Source organism: Monodelphis domestica, chromosome 2 (assembly GCF_027887165.1).
Source record: "Monodelphis domestica isolate mMonDom1 chromosome 2, mMonDom1.pri, whole genome shotgun sequence".
NCBI classification, from domain to species: Eukaryota; Metazoa; Chordata; class Mammalia; order Didelphimorphia; family Didelphidae; genus Monodelphis; species Monodelphis domestica.
In genome coordinates this window covers 422,233,853-422,255,382 of record NC_077228.1, presented here as the reverse complement: position 1 = coordinate 422,255,382, position 21,530 = coordinate 422,233,853, and the positions used below count along the sequence as shown (strand labels likewise).

Here is a 21,530-nt window from a genome sequence, read left to right as displayed (position 1 = left end):
AATAGTAATTGGATAATTTTTCTGTGGTAGCAAAAAATTAGAAAACAAGTAGATGATCATCCATTGGGCAATAGTTAAATTGTAGTAAATCAATGTAATGGACTATTACTAAACCTTAAGAAACATGAATATAAATTTAGAGAGGTAGAGAAATGTATATGAAGTGATACAGCAAGAAATAAGAGCAGGAAAACTCTAACAGTAACTACAACAATGGAATGGAAATAACCAAAACTAAAGCTGAACATTGTGTAATTACAAGAACCAAACTTGGTTTTGGAGAAGAAATGAGAAAATAAACTTCTCCTATTTCCTTGCAGAGATGGGGAACTATGAGTGTGAAACACTGAATATACTATGAGACTTAGTTAATGTGTTGGTTAGTTTTTCTGAGTAGCTGTTTTGCTTTCTGTTACAAGGGATGACTTCCTGCACAGAGGAGGGAAGTAGAATACATTTAGAAACGAAGTCACTGTTAAATATGTGCTGCTCAAGTAAGCACTGAAGTCAATGCTAAAGCAAAAGGTATAAATAAAAAATGCAAATTCCTTACTAATGGTTTATGTTGTATAAAAATGATGTAATAGGTTAAGTTTCTATAAGTTAGAGAAATTTTGTATCTACTAGAATCCAATTAAAAAAGTAGAACCCAGCTGTGAAGCAGTTGCTCCTATCCCAGGAGATCAGCTGTAAATGTCAAGCTTTATTCTAAGAAGACTTTGAATGGAACAACCTATTTAATTAAATACCAGTTAATGGGGGGGGGGGGGGGGAAGATCCGTTTCTATCCTTTCTTTTCCCCTTGGAGTCTGCCCATATTAAAAATTATGGCTGTTCTGGGAGCTCAGCAATGAAAGATTGTCCTAGTTATTTCCCATGGGTTCTTTTTGGTTAATAACTCACAGAAGCCGTGCTAATCCAATTAAAACTTCTGAACATGTTTGTAATTTTGCAAGCTCTCATTATGAGGTCTGCTACTATGAAGCTGAATTCTTCAGAGAAAATTGAATGTGCCTTCACTCTGAAAGACTTACTGAAACCACAGAAAGTGCATATGGCCCCAGAACATCTCTTATGTCTGAGTTCATTATAAACGTATTGGACAGTTCATCCCCAGACATAGATAATACTTTGATGTGGTACCTTAGTTGAAGACAAGTTGCTAATCAAAGTATACTACTGGATATCGTGATGCTTGTCTTCCCCTAAAGAATAACAGACTGAATTTCAACCCTGCATATTAGATTCAAGAGAGAATTTAAAGGCTACTCCAATGAGAGGCGAGGCAGGGGGACTAATTATATTTTTACATTATACCAGCTAGCATTTATATTACACTTTGTGGTTTATAAAATGCTTCACAAATATTTCTTGTTTGATTCTTACAAGAATCCTGTCAGATGGGTGCTATCTTTATCCTCATTTTACAAATGAGGAAACTGAGACTGAGAGGTTGGAACTTTCCCAGGACTACATAGTAAATATGCAAGGTAGATTTTTAATTCATCTTCTTGACTTTTCAGTTCAAAACTCCATTCACTCATGTTACCTAGCTGCCCCCTATGCTCAACATCCCTGTGGCTACTACATATATCTTACTCATTTCCATATTTACTTAAGGCATTTTGCAATACTACTCAACTTAAAGTAGGGCACATCCCCCCCCCCTTTTTTTTAAGTGATTATCTGGGGGCAGCTGGGTAGCTCAGTGGATTAAGAGCCAGACCTACAGACGGGAGGTCCTAGGTTCAAATCTGGCCTCAGATACTTCCCAGCTGTGTGACCCTGGGCAAGTCACTTAACCCCCATTGCCTAGCCCTTACCACTCTTCTGCCTTGGAGCCAGTATTGGCTCCAAGGCAGAAGGTAAGGGTTTAAAAAAAAAAATTAAAAATAAAGTGATTATTGCCTATTTTTATATCATTTTCATTCCTGAAAATGCCCTTCCCTTATTCCTTATTCATAATTTTTTGTAACAAAGATTTGAAAATAAAAAAGAAATTTAGCAAAATTAATCAATATATCAATTCAATCTTATATACAAATATATAATGCTTTTACCCCTAATCCTCTGCTTCCACAAGGAAGGGATAAAGGTGTATTTTCTTTCTTAATTTTTAGCCAAAAACAAACTCGATCCTTTTAATTAGACAATGTTGAGTTTTAGTTTTTTGTTGTTACAGTATTTCTATTTCTATTACTGTAGTTATTTTGCATATTCATTTCCTGTTCCTCCTCTGCATGTCTTCTATACCTCTGAATTCTTCATATCTGTTGTTTCTTATAGTCTAGTAATATTCCATGACCTTCATTTCATTTACTAATTTATTTAGCTATCCTTCAATCAATGGTTATATACTTTGTTTCCAGTTTTCTGTGGACCACATTTTTTTTAATCATTTAGACTATTTTGTAGCAAACCTCTAAATCCTTAAAAAAAAGCTAAAAACAGAATAATTACACATATACTGACAAGTTTTTCTAAATAGAAAATGTGTTTATGTTATATGTCACAAAATATACAGTTTCTAATTCTGATAAATGTAAAGATGTTTTGACAGGGCATAGATTTTTTTTAATTAAAAAAACTTTGTTTTCAGTTACATATAGAAACAATGTTTGACAACTGTTGTCTGATATTTTAGAATTCAGATCTTTTTCCCTTCCTTCCTTCTCCCCCTTTCCCCATGGTGGTAGATAGTCTGACAAAAGTTATACCAGTACTTTAATGCAATATAAATTTCTATTTTGCTCATGTGATGATAGAAGACATATCATATATACAATAAAAATCTCATGAAGGAAATAAAGTGGAAGATGGCATACTTTGATCTGCACTCAGACTCCTACAGCTTCCCCTTTGGCTATAGATAGCATTCTCATCATGAGTCCCTTGTGGTTATCTTGAAAACTTGCTCTGTTTGATAATGGTTTAGTCCTCAATAGTTGATCATTTTATAATAATTCTGTGATTGTATACATTGTTCTCCTGATTCTGCTCACTTCACATTGCATCTGTTCATATATGTCTTTCCAGGTTTTTCTGAGCTCATCCTGTTTATCATCTCTTAAGCACAATAGTATTCCATTATGACCATTTACTACAATTTGTTCATCCATTCATTCCCCAAGTGGTGGACAACCCTTCAGTTTCTAATATTTTTGCCACTGCAAAAAGAGCTGTTAAAAATATTTTGGTACAGTTAGTGGGCCATATAGTTTTGACAAGGTCTGTGTAGTTTTTTTCCCAGTGATCCTTAAGGGATAGGGCCAAGTGTATTATAACAACATTTGTCATTACATAGCAAGTAACTTATACCCACTTTTATCCTTAAGCAACCTGAAGTGAGGGGAGAGGTCAAGAGTCAAATATTCTCAAGAAAATCCCAAATAGCTGAGAAGATGTTGGGGATGATGAGGTTGATCAGAGAAGAAAGAAAGGGTAGAGAATAGAGAGACACCATTGCAATTTCCATACATTCAAAATCAGTATGTCCTATTACTTAATCTCACAATTTTCTCTTTAGAGAATATACATGAATGCAAGGTCATTAGCAAAATACTAAGGCATTAAAGCCCAAATATTTGGGAAATATTCTGGAAAATATTTTGGAAAATATTCTCCCCAACTCATGGATAAACAGATAATAGCAGGAAATATTGTTATATCTTAAAAGAGAAATAGTATTCCCATAACTGTCAAGGCAGAGAAGAAATGAGACTGGCATAGTGTTCAGATGTAATACCTGGTTGTGGCAAAACAGTATTTCCACCATGAATGTGTTTGGGGTGAGGAATGGGGTGGAATGATTTGGATGTCATAAAGAACCAGAATGTAGACTTGGCTCGAAAGGTCCTTAGAAACCATCTAATACAGCCCCCTTATTTTAGAGATAAGGAAACTGAGACAGATGATTAGGTGACTTGCCCAAAGTCACATAGCTAAGTGAAAGAGATGCCTTGCCAAATCATGAAGTTCTCATAGAATTTTACAGAGATGACAGTGCGTTGCATTTCTTTCTTCTCTCTGTGATTCTTAGACATTCAGGTATCAGAGCAATGAGCATTTGAATTGTCAGTGAGGCAACAGTCACCTGTATATGGAATATACTGGTGATCTGCCATAGCCTAGCAAGAGAAGGTGCATATTTGAGTAGAGACTGACTTGGGAACAATGAATGGTACCAGCCCCCTGGTTGAAAACCAAGACAGATCTAGTTTACATCCTCTGGTAACACAACTTTAGCTCAAAAATAGACACTGATGAAATAATTAACTTAATTAAATAAGTTAATTTTTAAAAGCTGGACATTTTAGGTGTCTGAAAGCTCAATATGTCAATAGTGTGATATGGTAACCAAGAATATTCATATTCATTAAATGCAATCCTCTACTGCATTGGAGGGCAGTGTCCAGGAATAAGAAGGTGATATTATTGCCATCTTCTGTCTCCATCAAACCAAAACTTGAAAGTCTATAAGGGCCAGCATGTTTTCATTGTAAGAATGAACTTAAGTTTCTAGAAGCTGGAGAGGGAGGGCCACATTGAAATGCAATGGGAAAAGTACTGAACTTGGAATTAAGGGACCTAATTTTGAATCTTAGCTGGGCTATTTGCTACTTATATAAATTTAACACATCTCTTTGGGCCTCAGTTTCCTCATTTGTAAAATGAGAGAGCTGGAACCTCTAAGATCCTTTTCAGCATTAATTTAGGATCTTTTGATCCAAAGGAAATAATTAAAAGCGGCAGAAGACTTAAATTCACTGAGGACTGGATGAAAAAGAAAAAAACCAAACCAAGAAAGTTTAGCCTGGATTGGACTTGGGCAGCACTGGATTTAAGTGCTAAGTATTTGAAAAGACTATTACTTGGGGCACAAATTTGATTTATTTTGCTTGGCTCTAGAGGCCAGAGTAAGAACAATGGGTATAAATTGCAAAAACAAACAAAACACAACAATAAGAAAAAAACAAAACCACAAGTATTAATGACATCTTCTTAGTGCCTTAACCTAAGGCAGTAATCTTCCTAATTAAAGTTCAAGTAAACGCTGAATGAAATCTTAAATACTTCATAGAAAAACTTGAAGGATTCTTTTTCAAGTCAAAGAGCATTTAACTGCTAATGGTGTACCTGCTACAGAGCAAAGAAGCAGTTGGGTATATAAAGCAAAATTTACTACACCCGCCCCCCATAAAAAAAAAAAACCCAGTTCTCCCTGCCCTTTGGCATCACACATTCAAATGGGAAAGACAACATGGCAGCATGGAGGGGTTGGGCTAAATCCAGAGTTCTTAAGATAGACTCCTGTGGCTTGGTGAAACCTCTGGATCCTTTCTCCGAATAATGTTTTTAAATGTATAAAGAAAATCTATAGCATTACGATGGAAACCGATTATATTTTGAAAGTTATCAAAATATTTCAAAAAAACAGTTCGCTGATCAAGGGTTAAATATGCCTGCAATGACATTAAGTCTGAGGCCTCTTTGAGTCTCAGATTGGATTCTATGGCTCAGATTCTTTCCTTTGCTTTCTCAGGATCACAAGTGAGGTGTCTCTCGGCACCAGTACACGAACTACGGTCTAACCTCACTGTAACTGAGTCACCGGTCTACCTAAGCCTAGAACTACGAAGGTCAGCTCACAACATTCTTCCAAGAAACAAATCTTAGAATTTCAGGCCTTAAGTTTTTTTAACCCGGATCATGCGCAGACTACAAATCCCAGGATGCAGCGCTACCTAAGGAAGGGAATTTGAAGAATTGAGATATCACGCCACACTCCTGTGATTAAGCATCATGGGATTTGTAGTTTTGAAAAGGCTTTTAATGCGGTTGAGAGCGAGTCTATAAAGACAATCCCCCGCTTCCGCATCCGGTTTCCGGGAAGACCCAATTAGGAAAGCGTCCCGATCTGTGACGTCTAACGCTTGAGACGCCCCAGGTCCCGTAGTGTAGTTTCGGGTTCTCTCTGGCTTTCTCTGGGGGTTCCGGGAACTATCTCAGCTTGGGAAACGCCGCGATTGTGAGGTACGCCTCTTGAAATAACGAGCAGCGCAGCGCCACCATGACGGACCGGTACACCATCCACAGCCAGCTGGAGCATCTGCAGTCCAAGTACATCGGCACCGGCCACGCCGACACCACCAAGTGGGAATGGCTGGTGAACCAGCACCGCGACTCGTACTGCTCCTACATGGGCCACTTCGACCTCCTCAACTACTTCGCCATCGCAGAGAACGAGAGCAAAGCGCGCGTGCGCTTCAACTTGATGGAGAAGATGCTGCAGCCCTGCGGTCCGCCGGCTGACAAGCCCGAGGAGAACTGAGCCCCCAGGCCCCCCCCAACCCCTCTGGTTATGCCCCTGGCGCAGACGTCCGCTCTTTTTGATTTCCCGCTTCGCGAGGACTGAACCCCGCTAGGCCTGGGCTGATCTCTGTTCCACGACAAAAGGCAGCGTTGTCCTGCTGCTGCCACTGTTCCTCTGCTGGACCTATTTGGCTGTTAAGAGCCCAGGGACTGTGATTATGGGGTGTCACCAATGCTGGAGAGTGCCCGGACAACGACTCCGGAGAGGGAGATTAACTTGAAAACTTGTGTTTGGATTTTGGTGTGTTTTTCTTCTCCTCATAAAATTAAAATTTTGTTGAGTAATCAAACGTGTAAGAGTATATTTGTTGGGAACGAGGGAGACTGGCAAATGGGTGACACACAGGGTGGTTTATACTTACCCAAAGCTGAAGATAATAGGATTGAAAGCTTGAAAAGTATTCTTAGAAGTCATCTAGTCCCATTACCACATTTTCACATTTCAGGCTATACCATTGAGGCCTTGTCAAGAAATTACTTATTCATCAGTCATAATTTGTTTGAACCCAGGTCCTAGGACTCCAAATCCAGTGCTTTTACCACTATCTTTGGAAGCTAGTAACACCAGTGTTTCTTATTGAGGTTTACTTGTGTCATTCCAAGGCTTTTTCTCTCTCCTCCCCTTGATTTAGTTCCTGGGGTGGGAAGGTGACTTGATTCATGCTCTTTTGAGTACTTGGACCAAAGTTCTGCCTCCAGTTTTGTCCAAACAATAGTATGAAGTCCTTGATTACTACAGAACACTTATCTTTCACATTTCTGCTCCTGTTCTTTCTGAGAAATGCTGTTGGGCATTTGTTTTCCTTGGGATTTTGGCTTTCTGTCTACAGGATAGCTTATTTATATTTTGACATAAATTAGGTGACACAAATGAGCACAGGTCCCAGCCTTCCTTTCTTTATTGTAAGGTGAGTTTGTTTACAAAACATTACAGCCAATTTCTGCTATTCTCTTGAGGGCAACTGAAGAGAATTTAAAGAGGTAAAAGATTTTGTCTCTGACCTCTCAGTGGCATGTTAAGCTGAAGATAAAAAGATAATGCAAAATTCTAAATTAGTGGCACATACTTCAGATCTGAGAAAATTATCCAAATGAAGAAAGGTAAGATTTGGTTGGTCAAGGCCTTGAGTAGTTCTCATCTTTTATCTTTAATAGTCTGTAGTTTTACAAAGATTGTAAGATCAGGGAAGAGTTTGGGCCAAAGAATTTGGAAATATCTAGTTCCTGGATGCTAGGCATAGTAGGGAGACTCCTAGGTATAGATAGTTTCCAAGCACTGCCAGGATATAGTGATGAATAACTAATTGAGGAGGAAATATACTGTCTGTCTTGTTCAGTTTTACATTTACTTTTAACTTCAAAAATCTAATGATATGTGTTAGATTAAAAGGCGGTTAAAGGGAGAGCAAAAGCTATTCTTTAAAAGTTAATATAAAATATGTGAAAATTAAATGTAAGTTGATCTTTTGAACCAGTAATTTTTTGACTAGCATGTTAGCATTTTTCTCTCCAAACACAGGAGGTCAGCAGATAACACTAATAGAAATGCTACACTAACATGAACTCTAAAATATGAATTATTGCCAACTTGGGAGAAATGACTGTCTTTGGGTTTTTATATTATTCTTGTTTATATGATATGTAAAAAAAACTTGTCTCATAGAGGACCTGGCAACTCAGTACCAGTCAAGTCCATGAGCACTTATGGAATTTCATTCTTGTTCAGGTTGAAATGACTCCAACCAAAAGTGTCTGGAGAAAGAAGATTCTTTACTGTGTTTCCAGTTTTTAATGGAAAAAAAATTTTTTTGTCTTGATTTGAATTCATTATGAGTTCTGGTCTCCAAAGCCCCACCCACCCAAATATCTCATTCCTAACTTCCTTATTTCTATTGAGGATAGTATTTTTTTTCATTTCTTTTTTTTTTGAAAATTTTATTTAATTAGTCAATTTAGAATATTTTTCCTTGATTACAAGAGTCATGCACTTTCCCTCCCCTTCCCCTACACCCTCCTGTAGCCAACGTGCAATTCCGCTGGGTTTTACATGTGACTTTGATCAAAACTTATTTCCATATTGTTGATGTTTGTATTAGGGTGATCATTTAGAGTTTATATCCCCAATCATATCCCCATCAACCCATGTGATCAAGCAGTTGTTTTTCTTCTGTGTTTCTGCTCCCACAGTTCTTCCTTTGGATGTAGATAGTGTTCTTTCTCATAAATCCCTCTGAATTGTTCTGGATCATTGCATTGCTACTACTAGAGAAGTCCATTACATTCAATTGTACCACAGTGTATCAGTGAGGATAGTATTTTCACAGCCATCCAGACTCAAAACTTTTGTTTGACCTTTCACTCTTTATCCTCCCTTCACCTACCACATTCAAACAGTTGCCAAATCTTGATTCTACTTCTTTCTTAGCTCAGACCTTTTTTATTTTATAGGTCTTCCTGCCTCCAGTGATATCCCCTCACAAATCCAACCTTGTAATGTACAAATTAGATTATGTCACTCACTCAAAAACATTCAGTGACTAATCTCTGGGAAGCAGGAGGAAATCAACTCATGGACCTTCCAAATTCTTTTTTTCTTTCCTTCCAATTCTTTTAATTTGACAGTTTGTCTGAAAGTCAAGAATTTGCATGGGGATGTTGAGAAGTCCAAGGTTCTTGACATGACCAAGATCCTATTGCTAACATATAGCATAAGCATAGCTGGAATTTGGGTCACCAAGGCAGACTTTGGCCTCTACATGAAGCATCTTTTCCCCTATAGAAGAAAAAAAGCTCTTCATCCTGATGTTCAAGATCCTCCACTATCTTAGTCTTTATTTAACTATTATGCTCTATTTAATAAATTCAGTTTTCCCCTTCCTCCATCCCTCAATTTCAGTAACAATTGATTTAAGTTTTTTCCATAATTTTGGGCAAGTCATTTTTCTCCTCTGGGGTCTTAGTTAACTTTTCAATTAACAAATATCTATTAATTGTAAACCTCAAATTTCCTTAGACTTATAAATGTTGGTAATTTCACCATTGGGATATTTCATACTTGGAAAATTTCTTACTGATAGTCTATTGGAATGGGAACCCCATTGGCATGGGAGGTTCCTTCTCTTCCCTTCTTAAGATTACTTTAGGACAGAAACCCTTTGCTGAACAATGGAAAGGACTTTGACCTATGCTTGAGCATAGAACAGGAATTTCTTTGAGTCTTGATTGATTTTAGAATTGATACAATGGAGATACTTGGAATAAATCTCCACCCTATTCAGTCCTAATAGGATTGAGTAAGGGCTGCAGCCTAGATCAAAATTTAATTATTCCAATCTCTACCATACTCAAGTTAACAGGATTTAGAAAGGGCTGTAGCAAAGGAGTATAGATTTAATCATTTGAAAATATGACCTTCAACAGACATGTGCAAAAGCCAGAAACCTCTGGGCGGTCCTGGGTTAAGCGAGAGCCTCCATTGACAGGGAAATTGATGAAGAGTGATTGGTAGATGTGAGGACTGAGGGGAGGCAACTTGGATGGTTTCCTTGAAGATGAGAGGGTCTGGAGACTCGAGGAGGTGGTGGTGGAGTTTTTGAGCGGTGTGGTTCCTGGGCTCTGAGGAAGCTTGCTCTGAAGGAAGCTGAAGGTGGGGGCCTCTGAGACTGTTTCTCCATTTTGGACACGTGAGTAATAGGGACTGATCTCTTTTCTTTGCCCCAGCTATCTAAGGGCTTGGGCCTTTTGGCCCAGCCTAAACAGAAGGGGTATTTAAGCCCTATTCCCTTCTCTCCCCTTTTCTCTCTCTCTCTCTCTCTATATCTCTAATTCCTTTCTTACTCCTATTGTAATTAAACTCCAAAAAAGGCTGACGGCTGACTTGAGTTTTTCATTTAGGAATTACATAGCTGATTCCTTGGCGACCTTAAATTAATATATATATCAGTCTTTTAAAGTGATTCCCTTGTAACATAAGTGTCTACTATGTGCCAGGTACTGTGCTAAGCACTGGGACTACAAAGAAAGGCAAAAGACAGCACTTCCTTTAAAGGGACTTACAATTTAATAAGAAGGATAACATACAAACAACTACTAATGAATAAGCTATATAGAAGATAAATAGCAAATGACAGAGGAAAAACAGTAGAATACAGAGGCATTAAGAGAGACTTCTTGCTGAAGGTAGGATTTTAGCTAGGAAATGAGAAGGGAGGGCGTTTCATGCATGGGAGCCAGTCAGTGAAAATGCCTGAAGTCAGGAAATGGAACATCATGTTCTAGAAATGGGAAGGAGGTCAGTGTCACTACATTGGAGAGTATGATTGGTGAATTATAAGAAAAGTGGGAAGGGATGGGAGGAGGGTGAATAGAGGACATGACGTGTTATGAAAGGCTTTTAATGCTAAATAAAATTTCATAATCAATTCTGGAGATAAATAACCAGCCATTGGAGTTTATTGAAAAGGGAATGACATAGTCAAAGGAAGATTTCTTCTTACAGCACAATGGAGGATAAACTAGAGTAGGGAATGACATGGTAGTGAAACCAATCAGGAGGCTATTGCAGTAGCAATATGTAAGTGGTGATAAGAGTCTATATCAGGGTGGTGGCAATAACAGGAGAGAAGGATATATATATATATATACACACATATATTTGAGATATGTAACAAAAGTAAAATTGGTGGGTCTTGGCAACAATTTAGATATAGAATGTGAGGGACACTGAGGAATTAAGGATCATGCTTACGTTGCAGGCCTGAGTGACTGAGAGGATAGTAATGTCCTAACCGATAATAGGAAAGTTTGGAGGGGAGGCAGAAGATAAGGAACTTACTTAGATATGTTTAGTTTAAGATGTCTATAGGACATCTGGTTTGAGATGTTTAAAAGACAGTTGGAGATGTAAGACTGCTGGAGGTCAACAGAGGTTAGGACTAGAAAATTGATTTAGGACTCATCTTCATAGAATCCATGAGAGTTGATGAGATCACTAAGTGAAAGTATAAAGGAAGAAAATAGATCAGCACACAGCCCTGTGGACCATTCATGATTAGGGGGCAAGTCCTGGATGAAAATGCAGAAAAGAAGACTGAGAAGGGGTCAGATAGATAGGAGGAGAACCAGGAGATAGTGCTGTCCCAAAAACAGAAGAGATCACCAGTTAGAAATGAGTGACCAATAATGTCAAAGGCTATGGAGATGACAGGAAGAATGGACAAAGGCCATTAGCCTTTGCAATTACAAGATCATTAGTAACCATTGGTGACTGAAATATTAAGGAATTGCACTAGAGTAACCTTAAGGTCCTTCCAACTCTAACATGATACTTTGAGGGTTGTTTGTTTTTTTGTTTTCTGAAGGGGTGGGGATGGGGAGGGAAGGCTTCAAAGTATCTTTTAGTTCCCTTCCCAAAATATCTGTTGTAAGGGTTGTCACTCCACCCTCTCTCCACTCCTAATAATCAGAGTTCTTGAATGCCAGGTGTGAAGCAATGACTACAGTAATTACCTAATTATATATTAAAAAAGGACATATATAGAATGCTACAAAATAACTTGATTCCTTTTGGGTGGGGTGTAGGTAACCTCCTCAGTAGAAGTCTCATTGCATCTTGAGGTCTTTTTCCCCACCATGGAATAGTGGCTTCTCATGTCTCAACCCTCCATCAACTGAGAATATTTTTCATGTTGCTTATACCAGCAATGATTTGTGTTGCTGGACCTGGGACAAAAATTTCTGGTTATGAGTTTGCATAGAATTGTACTCGTCACTACCAAAACATGAATTCTTTCTATATTTCCATCCATTCATGATAGACTTCAGTGAATGGAATGCTACCTACTGAAGTGACCTATTCTATTTATTGATTGGTCTAATTGTTAAAATTTCCTTCACATTGAACTGGAGTCTGCAAATTCTACCCATTGATCATTACTTCATCACCTTTGGAGACAAACTGGATAAATTTAATCCTTCCTCTACATAGTTATTATTCAGACCCTGAATGACAGCTATTCTTTTTTTTTTCTCACCTTTCATCTTCAAGGTAAACACAAAATCTTCTAACAGGTTCTCAATAGCATGATGTCTGTTCCTGCCACCCTCTACTCCACTCCCTATCATCCTCTTCTAGATACACAATAATTTTGTCCTCTTCTAGATACACAATAATTTTGTTCTTGCCACTTCTGAATGGGTATCAGAGCTGTCAGTCTGTCGCTGATGATGAGAAAGAAGAGCATAGTGGGAACACCTTACCGGTGTGTCAGAATATTGATCATATGTCATTGTGCCATCTTTGGCACATATTGGGATATCTAACACCTGGTCTAGGATGATCATTCTCAATAGATTTCTTTTTAATAGCAATAATAATAACTAGCATTTATATAGCACTTGATGGTTTACAAAGAACTTTATAAATGTTATCTTCTTTGATCCTCATAAGAACCCTATAAGATAAGTGCTATTATTAACCCCATTTTACAACTGAGGAATCCAAGACAAGTTAAGAAGCTTAGACTTACAAGAAAGTGGCTAAGATTAGATTTGAACTCATGTCTTCCTCCATGTCTAGCACTTTATTATCAGCTAGTTACTTCTTTTACTTTTTATGGTTGCTTTTTAGAAACTTGTTTCACTGTAATCCTTCATCACCACACCACTACCACAATAATAACCCTCCCTTCCAATACAGAAGCATTACCATTGACATATTGACTATAATCATTGACCATATTGACCATGATCATATCAGAGTTCTAATATCTCATGTTTTCCTTGAATTGATTTTAAAATTTGCTATCTGAATAGTGATTATACATAAAAGAACTCTTATTTATGTGGTTTTTCTCTTGGTTTTGCTTACTTCATCTTGAATCAGTTCACATAGGTCCTCCCAAGTAACTAAATTTTATTTACTGTTTTTTATGGCACAATAATATTCTATTGTTCCCATAATACCACTGTTTCTTCAGCCTCTCTATAATTGACAGGTACTCATTGTATTTCTAGGTTTGTTTTTTTTTGCCAACATAAAAAGTGCTGCTAGAAGTGGTTTGGCATAAGACTTTTTTATTTTCTTGGAATATATATCTAGGATGAGAGGCAATCTGGCTTGTGGAGAGAGAGAGAGAGAGAGCTGGCATGAAGACTATCTATATTAATTCTGGCCTTTAATACACATTTGCTATATGACTGGGCAAGTCACTTAAACTCTCAGGTTCTAAGCAAATTTCTAAGACTAAATTGTAGAAAAAGGGCTCACCTACATTGGTAGATGAAGTTCGTCATCAAGAGCTTTCTATACCAAGGAAATCACAGATATGGCCCCTATCCTCAAGGGCCAAGGAGTGGTAATATTGAGTCAATGATAATAAATGATTGAATTACTTTTTTTTTTAATAGTTCCAAACAGAATAATCCACAGTTCCACCACCAAGTATATTAGTGTGTCTGTCTTCTGATAGCTTCTTCAACATTGACTAGTTCTGGCTTTTATATATTTGATAATTTGATGAACGTAAAATGAAATCTCAGAATTGTTTTAATCGGCAATTTATCTTACTATTAGAGATTTGGAGCATTTTTTCATATGGCTGCTTATCATTTGTTTTTCTTCTTATAAAAACCATTTATCTAGATTATCCTAGATCTCTTTTAACAAAACTCCAAGAAAAAGTTGTCAGATTTAGCCTTTTCCACTTTCTCTCTTGTCATTCATTTAGCAAGTTCTCTCATAATTCAACTAAATCTGCATTTGTAAAGTTACCAAGAGTTTGCTAGGATTAAAAATGAAATTAGGGTTAGAAATAGAGTTGAAGTTAGAAAAAGAATGGTCTCGATCTAGGGAGATGACTCCAAGATAGTCATCCCTAGTTTTCTCTCTCTCTCTCTCTCTCTCTCTCTCTCTCTCTCTCTCTCTCTCTCTCTCTCTCTCTCTCTCTCTCTCTCTCCAGTCCCAAATTACCCATTGCCTCTTGAGCCTTTTAAACTGGTGGAACTTAATTGGGCAACTTAAACTCAACATGTACAAAACATAACATAATTCTTTCCTCCCAAACCCATCCATCTGCCTAACTTTTGTTTTTGTTAAGGACAACATCATCCTTCTAGTCAGGTTTTCAACATCGCAATCATCCTTGATTCTTCATTCTCTCTTTCCTTTATCCTACACATCTGATCACTTGCTAAGTCTTATCTATTCTACTTCCACACTATCTCCCCAAACCAAGAATTATGCATTCATAGAATTTTATTTCAGAGATCTCAGCAAGTATCTCATCTAACTCAGACCCCCAAACTACCCCTACTGTATCATACTTGACAGGTAGTCACCCAGCCTATCATTGAAGTTGTTCAGAGAGGAAGAACTCAAGGTTTTTTGAGGCATTCCATTCCACTTTTGAATAGCTCTAATTGTTAGGATTTCCCCCCTAACACCAAGCCTAATTTGTCTCTGACTTCTCTACACATTGCTCCTGGTTTTGCTCTCTGGGGCCAAACAGAACATGACATATGACAGCCTTTATAGATTTGAAGATAGCTATCATTAGTATTTTCCCTGAACCTTTTCTTCTCTGAGCTAAACAACCTCAGTTCAATTAATCTTTATTTGCAGTGTTGCTCTGGTAAATGTTTAAAAACTGTCAAGAAAAAATGTGTGTATAACACACTTTAACATTTAATCTACATTATTAACATTTTCTCTATAACTTTTTAAAGCCTAGACAGTCAACAAAAGAATAAATCAAACTCTGATTTATGGCATTTGCCAGTTTTCAAGGTATAAATGCTTACAATGAAATTTTAACAATTGGATCTCTTTAGGTAGTATGAGCAAGCTCCAGTGCACTACTATTTATATAAAATAGACTCAAGACCTTTTGTTCAAGGCCTTGGTTGTCCTCTGAACACTCTCCAGTTTATCAATGTTTACCTTAATCTGGGGTGCCCAGAATGCAATATGATGCTTCAGGGCAGAGTACACTGTAACTATATCCCTATTCCTGGATGCTATGCTTTTCTTAATATGTCTCCTCATCTGATTTCATTAGCTTTCTTATTTATTGACTCGTCAAATTATTAATTCATATTGAACTTAAAGTTAAAACCTCTACTATGCCTCCTTTATCCTGTACTTATGAATCTGATTTTTTGTATTCATGTGTAAAAATTTACATTTATCCCTACTGAATTTCATTTTATTAGATTCAGCTTATTGATCGAGACAGATGATATCAAACTTGAATAGAAACAGATCACTATGGGATTGACTTAGAAAACCACAAATGTATCCTGTGAACTACAAGTGTGACCTTCAAGATTTTTAGGGTCATGACTATCATCCAGCATGTTATTATTCCCTCCAGCTTTATGTCATGAAAAAAATCTTATGAGCATTTAAATCTTTATTCATGTCATTGATAAAACTGCTAAACATCACAAGGCCAAGTATAGATCTTTAGGGGTTACTTCATTGGAGACCTCCTGTCATACTGACATTGAACTATTAATGACTTTTATTTGAGTCTGTTGATTTAATAAGTTTTAAATCTGCCTAATTATATTATTGTTTAATCTACATATCTTCATTTTATCACAAGAATAATGTGAGATGTTCCCTAGTTCTTAATGTTTGATATTGGAACACAATGAGATTCTTGAAGATCATTCAATCATAGACAAAAGAATTACATAGTCATTAAGCAGGAGAAGAGCATTCAAGGATCTGAGGACACCTTGGGTTGATTTAGCTGAGACAAGTTTCATTACCTGAGTTCCCTCATGGTTCCCATCTTCTGTACATTTTTTAAAAAAATCTTCTTTGGTTATTGAGTTTTTTGTATTCACATCAGTATCTTCAGACAAATTCCACTTGCCCTCCTCATTGGAATTGATTTGTTCTCTTTGTGTCTTCAAAATATCATTCTTGAGCATTATGCAGTCTTCCTAATCTGACTGATCTGAATCATTTTACTCCATGAGTCCCAACCTACATTTCCTCTGAACTTTGAAATTCTCAAAATTTAGGGTACATTTCAATCTATGCTTGCATTTTCTATCACAGACTCTAGAAAGGAGCTGTCATATATTTCTGTCATTTCTACCCCAATAACTAGTTTCCTTTAATGAGAACCAGATCCAGAATAGAATTTCCCTGCATAAATTTCTCTACCTTTTAATGGATGAAATTATAACTGAGTCAAATCAAATTATTTGCCACTCTTGACTAGAAAGTGCTTTAGTAAATGTTTGAATAAATGAAGTCATATCTCCCTTGTCATTACTCACATGACTCAGCACTCTAGTTCAAATCCTCATAATCTCTCACATGGGACTACTTCACTAGTTTTGTACTTGGCCTCTCTACATCCATCTGTCTTAGAGAATGGCTCTTGGTCTTAGGAATTAGTATCAATTTCCTAAGTATCTTGGATATCAGATGCTTATTAGAAATAATTAATGTGAAGATTAGGCTCTCTTTTCTTATTCTAGTAATATTCATTTTGTTTATGCACAAAAAAGTGTTTATTTTGACTTTTGCAATAGCTTCTATTCCTTTTTTTTGGTGATGAATTTTCTATTAAACCATAGATTTAAGAGCTAATTCTTCCTCTGTTTTTTTTTTCCTCAACTGTTTTTTTTTAAACCCTTACCTTCAGTCTTAGAATCAATATTGGGTATTGGTTCCAAGGCAGAAGAGTAGTAAGGGCTAGGCAATGGGGGTTAAGTGACTTGCCCAGGGTCACACAGCTAGGGAGTGTTTGAGGTCAGATTTGAACCCAGTACCTCCCATCTCTTGGCCTTGCTCTCAATTCACTGAATCACCCAGCTTCCGCTCTCCAAATGTTGTTTTTAATGACATGGACTTTTACATTAAGCTCACCCATTTGAAGCTTAGTTTGATATGTTATTTATTAGTTTTATATCTTATTTTGCATCTCTGCTAACATATTCCTGTAATTTGTAAACCTCAAAATTCCTTAGACTTATACATGTTGGAAATTTCACCATTGGGATATTTCATACTTGGAAAATTTCTTACTGATAGTCTATTGGAATGGGAACCCCATTGGCATGGGAGGTTCCTTCTCTTCCCTTCTTAAGATTACTTTAGGACAGAAACCTTTTGCTGAACAATGGAAAGGACTTTGACCTATGCTTAAGCATAGAACAGGAATTTCTTTGAGTCATGATTGATTTTAGAATTGATACAATGGAGATACTTGGAATCAATCTCCACCCTATTCAGTCCTAACAGGATTGAGTAAGGGCTGCAGCCTAGATCAAAATTTAATTATTCCAATCTCTACCCTACTCAGGTTAACAGGATTTAGAAAGGGCTGTAGCAAAGGAGCAAAGATTTAATCATTTGAAAATATGACCTTCAAAGAGACATGTGCAAAGCCTCTGGGCGGTCCTGGGTTAAGCTAGAGCCTCCATTGGCACAGGGAAATTGATGGACAGTGATTGGTAGATGTGAGAACTGAGGGGAGGCAACTTGGATGGTTTCCTTAAAGATCAGGGGGGTCTGAAGACTCGAGGGGGGTTGAGGAGTTGATCGGAGTGGTGGCAGTGTACTTTGAGAAGCTTGCTCTGAAGGAAGCTGAAGGTGGGGGCCTCTGAGACTGTTTCTCCATTTTGGTCACGTGAGTAATAGGGACTGATCTCCTTTCTTTGCCCCAGCTATCTAAGGGCTTGCGCCTTTTGGCCCAGCCTAAACAGAAGGGGTATTTAAGCCCTATTCCTTTCTCTCCCTTTTTCTCTCTCTCTATCTCTAATTCCTTTCTTCCTCCTATTGTAATTAAACTCCATAAAAGATTGACTGCAAACTTGAATTTTCATTTAGGAATTACATAGCTGAATTCCTTGGCGACCTTAAATTAATATATATCAGTCTTTTAAAGTGATTCCCTTGTAACAAATTCCACATGCAATCCATTTCAATACCAGGAAAACAAAGCAAAACAACTGACTCTTGTTATTGGAAATAAGACTGAAAATGGAAGATGGAAGTCCCCAGAGAAAACATAAAGCCTGGAAGAGGTAGGTGATCTCCATTCATATAGCTCATATACAAAGTTTACCACCATCACCATTAGATCTTTGGAAGTCTACATAACCTCAAAAACTCCAGTAAGAAATAACTGCTTTATATAGAATACTCTTACAAATAACAGTGCTGTCATTTTTCATGCCTCAATTTAGCCCATCTCAGAGCACTGGATTAGGATCAGTTTCTACTCCCAATTTCTACTCATAGCTCTATTACTGATTCATTCAGGTAAATTTGAATTAATCTTTTAATCACAGTATTGTCATTTCCAACTTTGTAAGATGAAATCAAGATTTTCCTCTATATACCTTATAAGACCACGAGGGTAAAATGATACAATCACTAAAGATGTTGAGAAAGATAAAACAGCATATATTACTATAAAATCATCATCATTACAAGTATTTTTATTCTCTATATCCTATATACCCTAGAGCAAAATTGAGAGCCATCTGTTTCCCTAAAGCTGCTTCAGCCAGTTTTTCTCACTTGTCATTTGGACCTATACCAATTCCTTCCTGATGTCACCTCTTCCTTTTCCTCACTTCCCTTATCTCCTACCTACTCTTCCCTGTTATTATCTAGTCCTCCAGCTTTCCCTCCCATCGCATTCCCTTACTCTTTCAGCAAATCTTTATCTTTACTTCCTAGCCTGCCTTCTCACAAAATATAAACCATAGACTAAACTATTTTTAAAATGCTCAAAAAGTAAATGGATAAATTAAACACATATACACATAAATATTACATAATATATGTACAGATAATTAGATGTATTTTTTTTTGGATCTCATCCCATAATTGTTCTATTGGTATTTTTTTCTAATTTTTCTAATTTGAAGCTATTAATCTTCATTGGACAAGGACTATCTTATTCCCCTGAGTTTGAGGCATCATATAACTTAATATTAAATACATTGTAGATATACTTGTTGACTGATTTGTATACTTGACAATTTATATGACCTTTCATATTTGCTATGGTCACTGGCTTAAGATATTTGTGAATAGACAGAAAAGGATCTACACACATGTGTATATACATATATATTTATATATGTCAGAAAGAGAGAAAGAATAAGTATAGGTAAAGAGGTGGCAAATTTGTCTCTTTTTGCAGACATAAGATAAGAGGGCATTCTCATGTCAGTTTATATGGGATTGCCCCACTGGTGGTGATTACATAAGGACAGAACTCCCCCCATAGAATTAATATGTTTGACCTGAACTCTCACTGGGGTTAGTTCACAAGATGTGGGACAAGTAAACATAATTGCAGGTCAATGTGGCCTATAAAGCTCCACTTTTAGGTAAGAGTTGGTTAGGACTATTCAAAGCTAGTAGCAACCATATGTTAATATTGGTAAAAGAATCAAGGAAAATTCACATAAGGTATACATGGTGAACAAATCTCCCCTTCTAGTTCCTTTAGTTAGCTTTTGTCTCAATTGTTATCTCTCATAACTACAGTTTTAAATTCACTTTAAGTTATTACTATCTCTTTCTGCTATTGAAAATATGAGCTGTTTTAAGAGTATTACCTCAATGTGCCTTATAGAGAATGACACCTTCTCCGCCACCTCCAAATATCTTATTCTGAAGCAGGGTTTGTCTCTCTTCCCTTCACTAAAATTTTATTCATGTTCCTAACATTGATCATACAACAAAAATTAATTGCCATTAATGTTTATGTATAAAGAAGAAATGAAATGTATCAATTAATAGTCCGAGGGCAAAAGGGAGAGGTAAAATTCGTTGGATACTTGACAAAGCAGAAATCATCTTCCTTTGCTCTTAACTCTTTCTCCCTTGTAGAAAAAAGGAAGATGAAAAACTGCAGAGGAATGGGGCAGCAAATGGGAGATACATTCCCATTATTTTCCCCCTCTCCCCTCAATACAGACATAAAAATAGGGGAATAAGGGAGATGCCTCACTGACCATTAATTTCAATTTAAAGCAATGTCTTGGTACAATAACAACCTCAAAGCCCTCATCAAAAGCCTTGGTCAGATTGACAGACATTGTAAACAGATCTCTATTCTGCTTCTGATATTTCTCCTGGAGGTGTTGGGTAGCAAATATGATACTGATCTTTTCTCAGCTCTTTCACATCAAATATTATCTAGTCATTGAACTCCTAGTCACTAACCCTCACATCCTTTTTATAATGGAACACCTTGTCCAAACCAAAGTGCATTCCTATTTTCCATCCTTACTAGAGTAGATTCCTGACATTTTTCTGCAAATGTTGTAGGATAATAAGGCTAAAATCTAATAATAAATCAATTTGAAAGGAACTAGTGGTCAAAAGTGTCTTTCAAACCAATGTTTAAGGCCAGAATGTACCACAAGAGGAACAGCTTCCAACCTTTTAACTCAAGAAAATCTCATACTCATAGATCCTCAGTTATGTACATTAATGTCTCCACCTTCCATCCCTGTTTTTTCCTGCTGTCATCACCTGTTCTGATTTTCAATGATGATTTTCAATCTTTCATCATCAATCTCTGGTTGTTTCTCTTGCTTGTCTTTCTATTTCCGGTTACTATCAATGTAGTAATTCTGCTCCTTCTTCCCTTTCTCCTTATTCATTCCCACCAGAAATAGAAAACTCCTTGGTAGTGCATGTAATCATTAAACATTAACTCTAACAAAAGAAAACAAACACTGAGTTAAAGAAAGTGAACTTTGCTAGGAACACACTAACACTACTTGCAAGTGGTATCATAATAGCATTGTAACCCTGACTGACAAAATCCAAACAATTTCCCAGGTAATTTTAAATGACCCATAATTTAGAATCCCAGTTGTGTGAAATTAATAAAAGTATTTTCATGAGGTTGAGTTGATCTCTTCTCTATTTGTATTCAGTATTCCCTCTGGGTTTGGGGTCCATCTCCCTTCTCATTTATCTCCTCCAGATTCTTGCTCTTCTGAGGCAAAGCACTTAGCAGATAATTAGTGTTAGACTTCAGAGACAATGCTTTTTTTTCCCTAACTACAGAGACACAGTAAAGCCAAAATATTGTTAACCCATTTTTACTCTGCCCTAGAACTTTTTGGGAAAAGATACACTGAGATGTGGTGCTAATTAGCTT

General features: G+C 36.9%; 1 protein-coding gene across 1 annotated transcript; it reads left to right on the top strand.

The window, feature by feature from the left end:
- The first annotated feature begins 5,841 nt into the window (after positions 1-5,841).
- On the top strand, positions 5,842-6,662 carry LOC100026480 (splicing factor 3B subunit 5). The gene has a single exon (XM_007484675.3). It carries the CDS (start codon positions 6,071-6,073, stop codon positions 6,329-6,331), a length of 261 nt encoding a protein of 86 aa, XP_007484737.1. The 5' UTR covers positions 5,842-6,070; the 3' UTR covers positions 6,332-6,662.
- Positions 6,663-21,530: the final 14,868 nt, after the last annotated feature.

What these genes read in the sequence shown, in the direction of transcription:
- LOC100026480 (XM_007484675.3), top strand. Translation starts at nt 6,071, where the DNA reads ATGACGGACCGGTACACCATCCACAGCCAGCTGGAGCATCTGCAGTCC.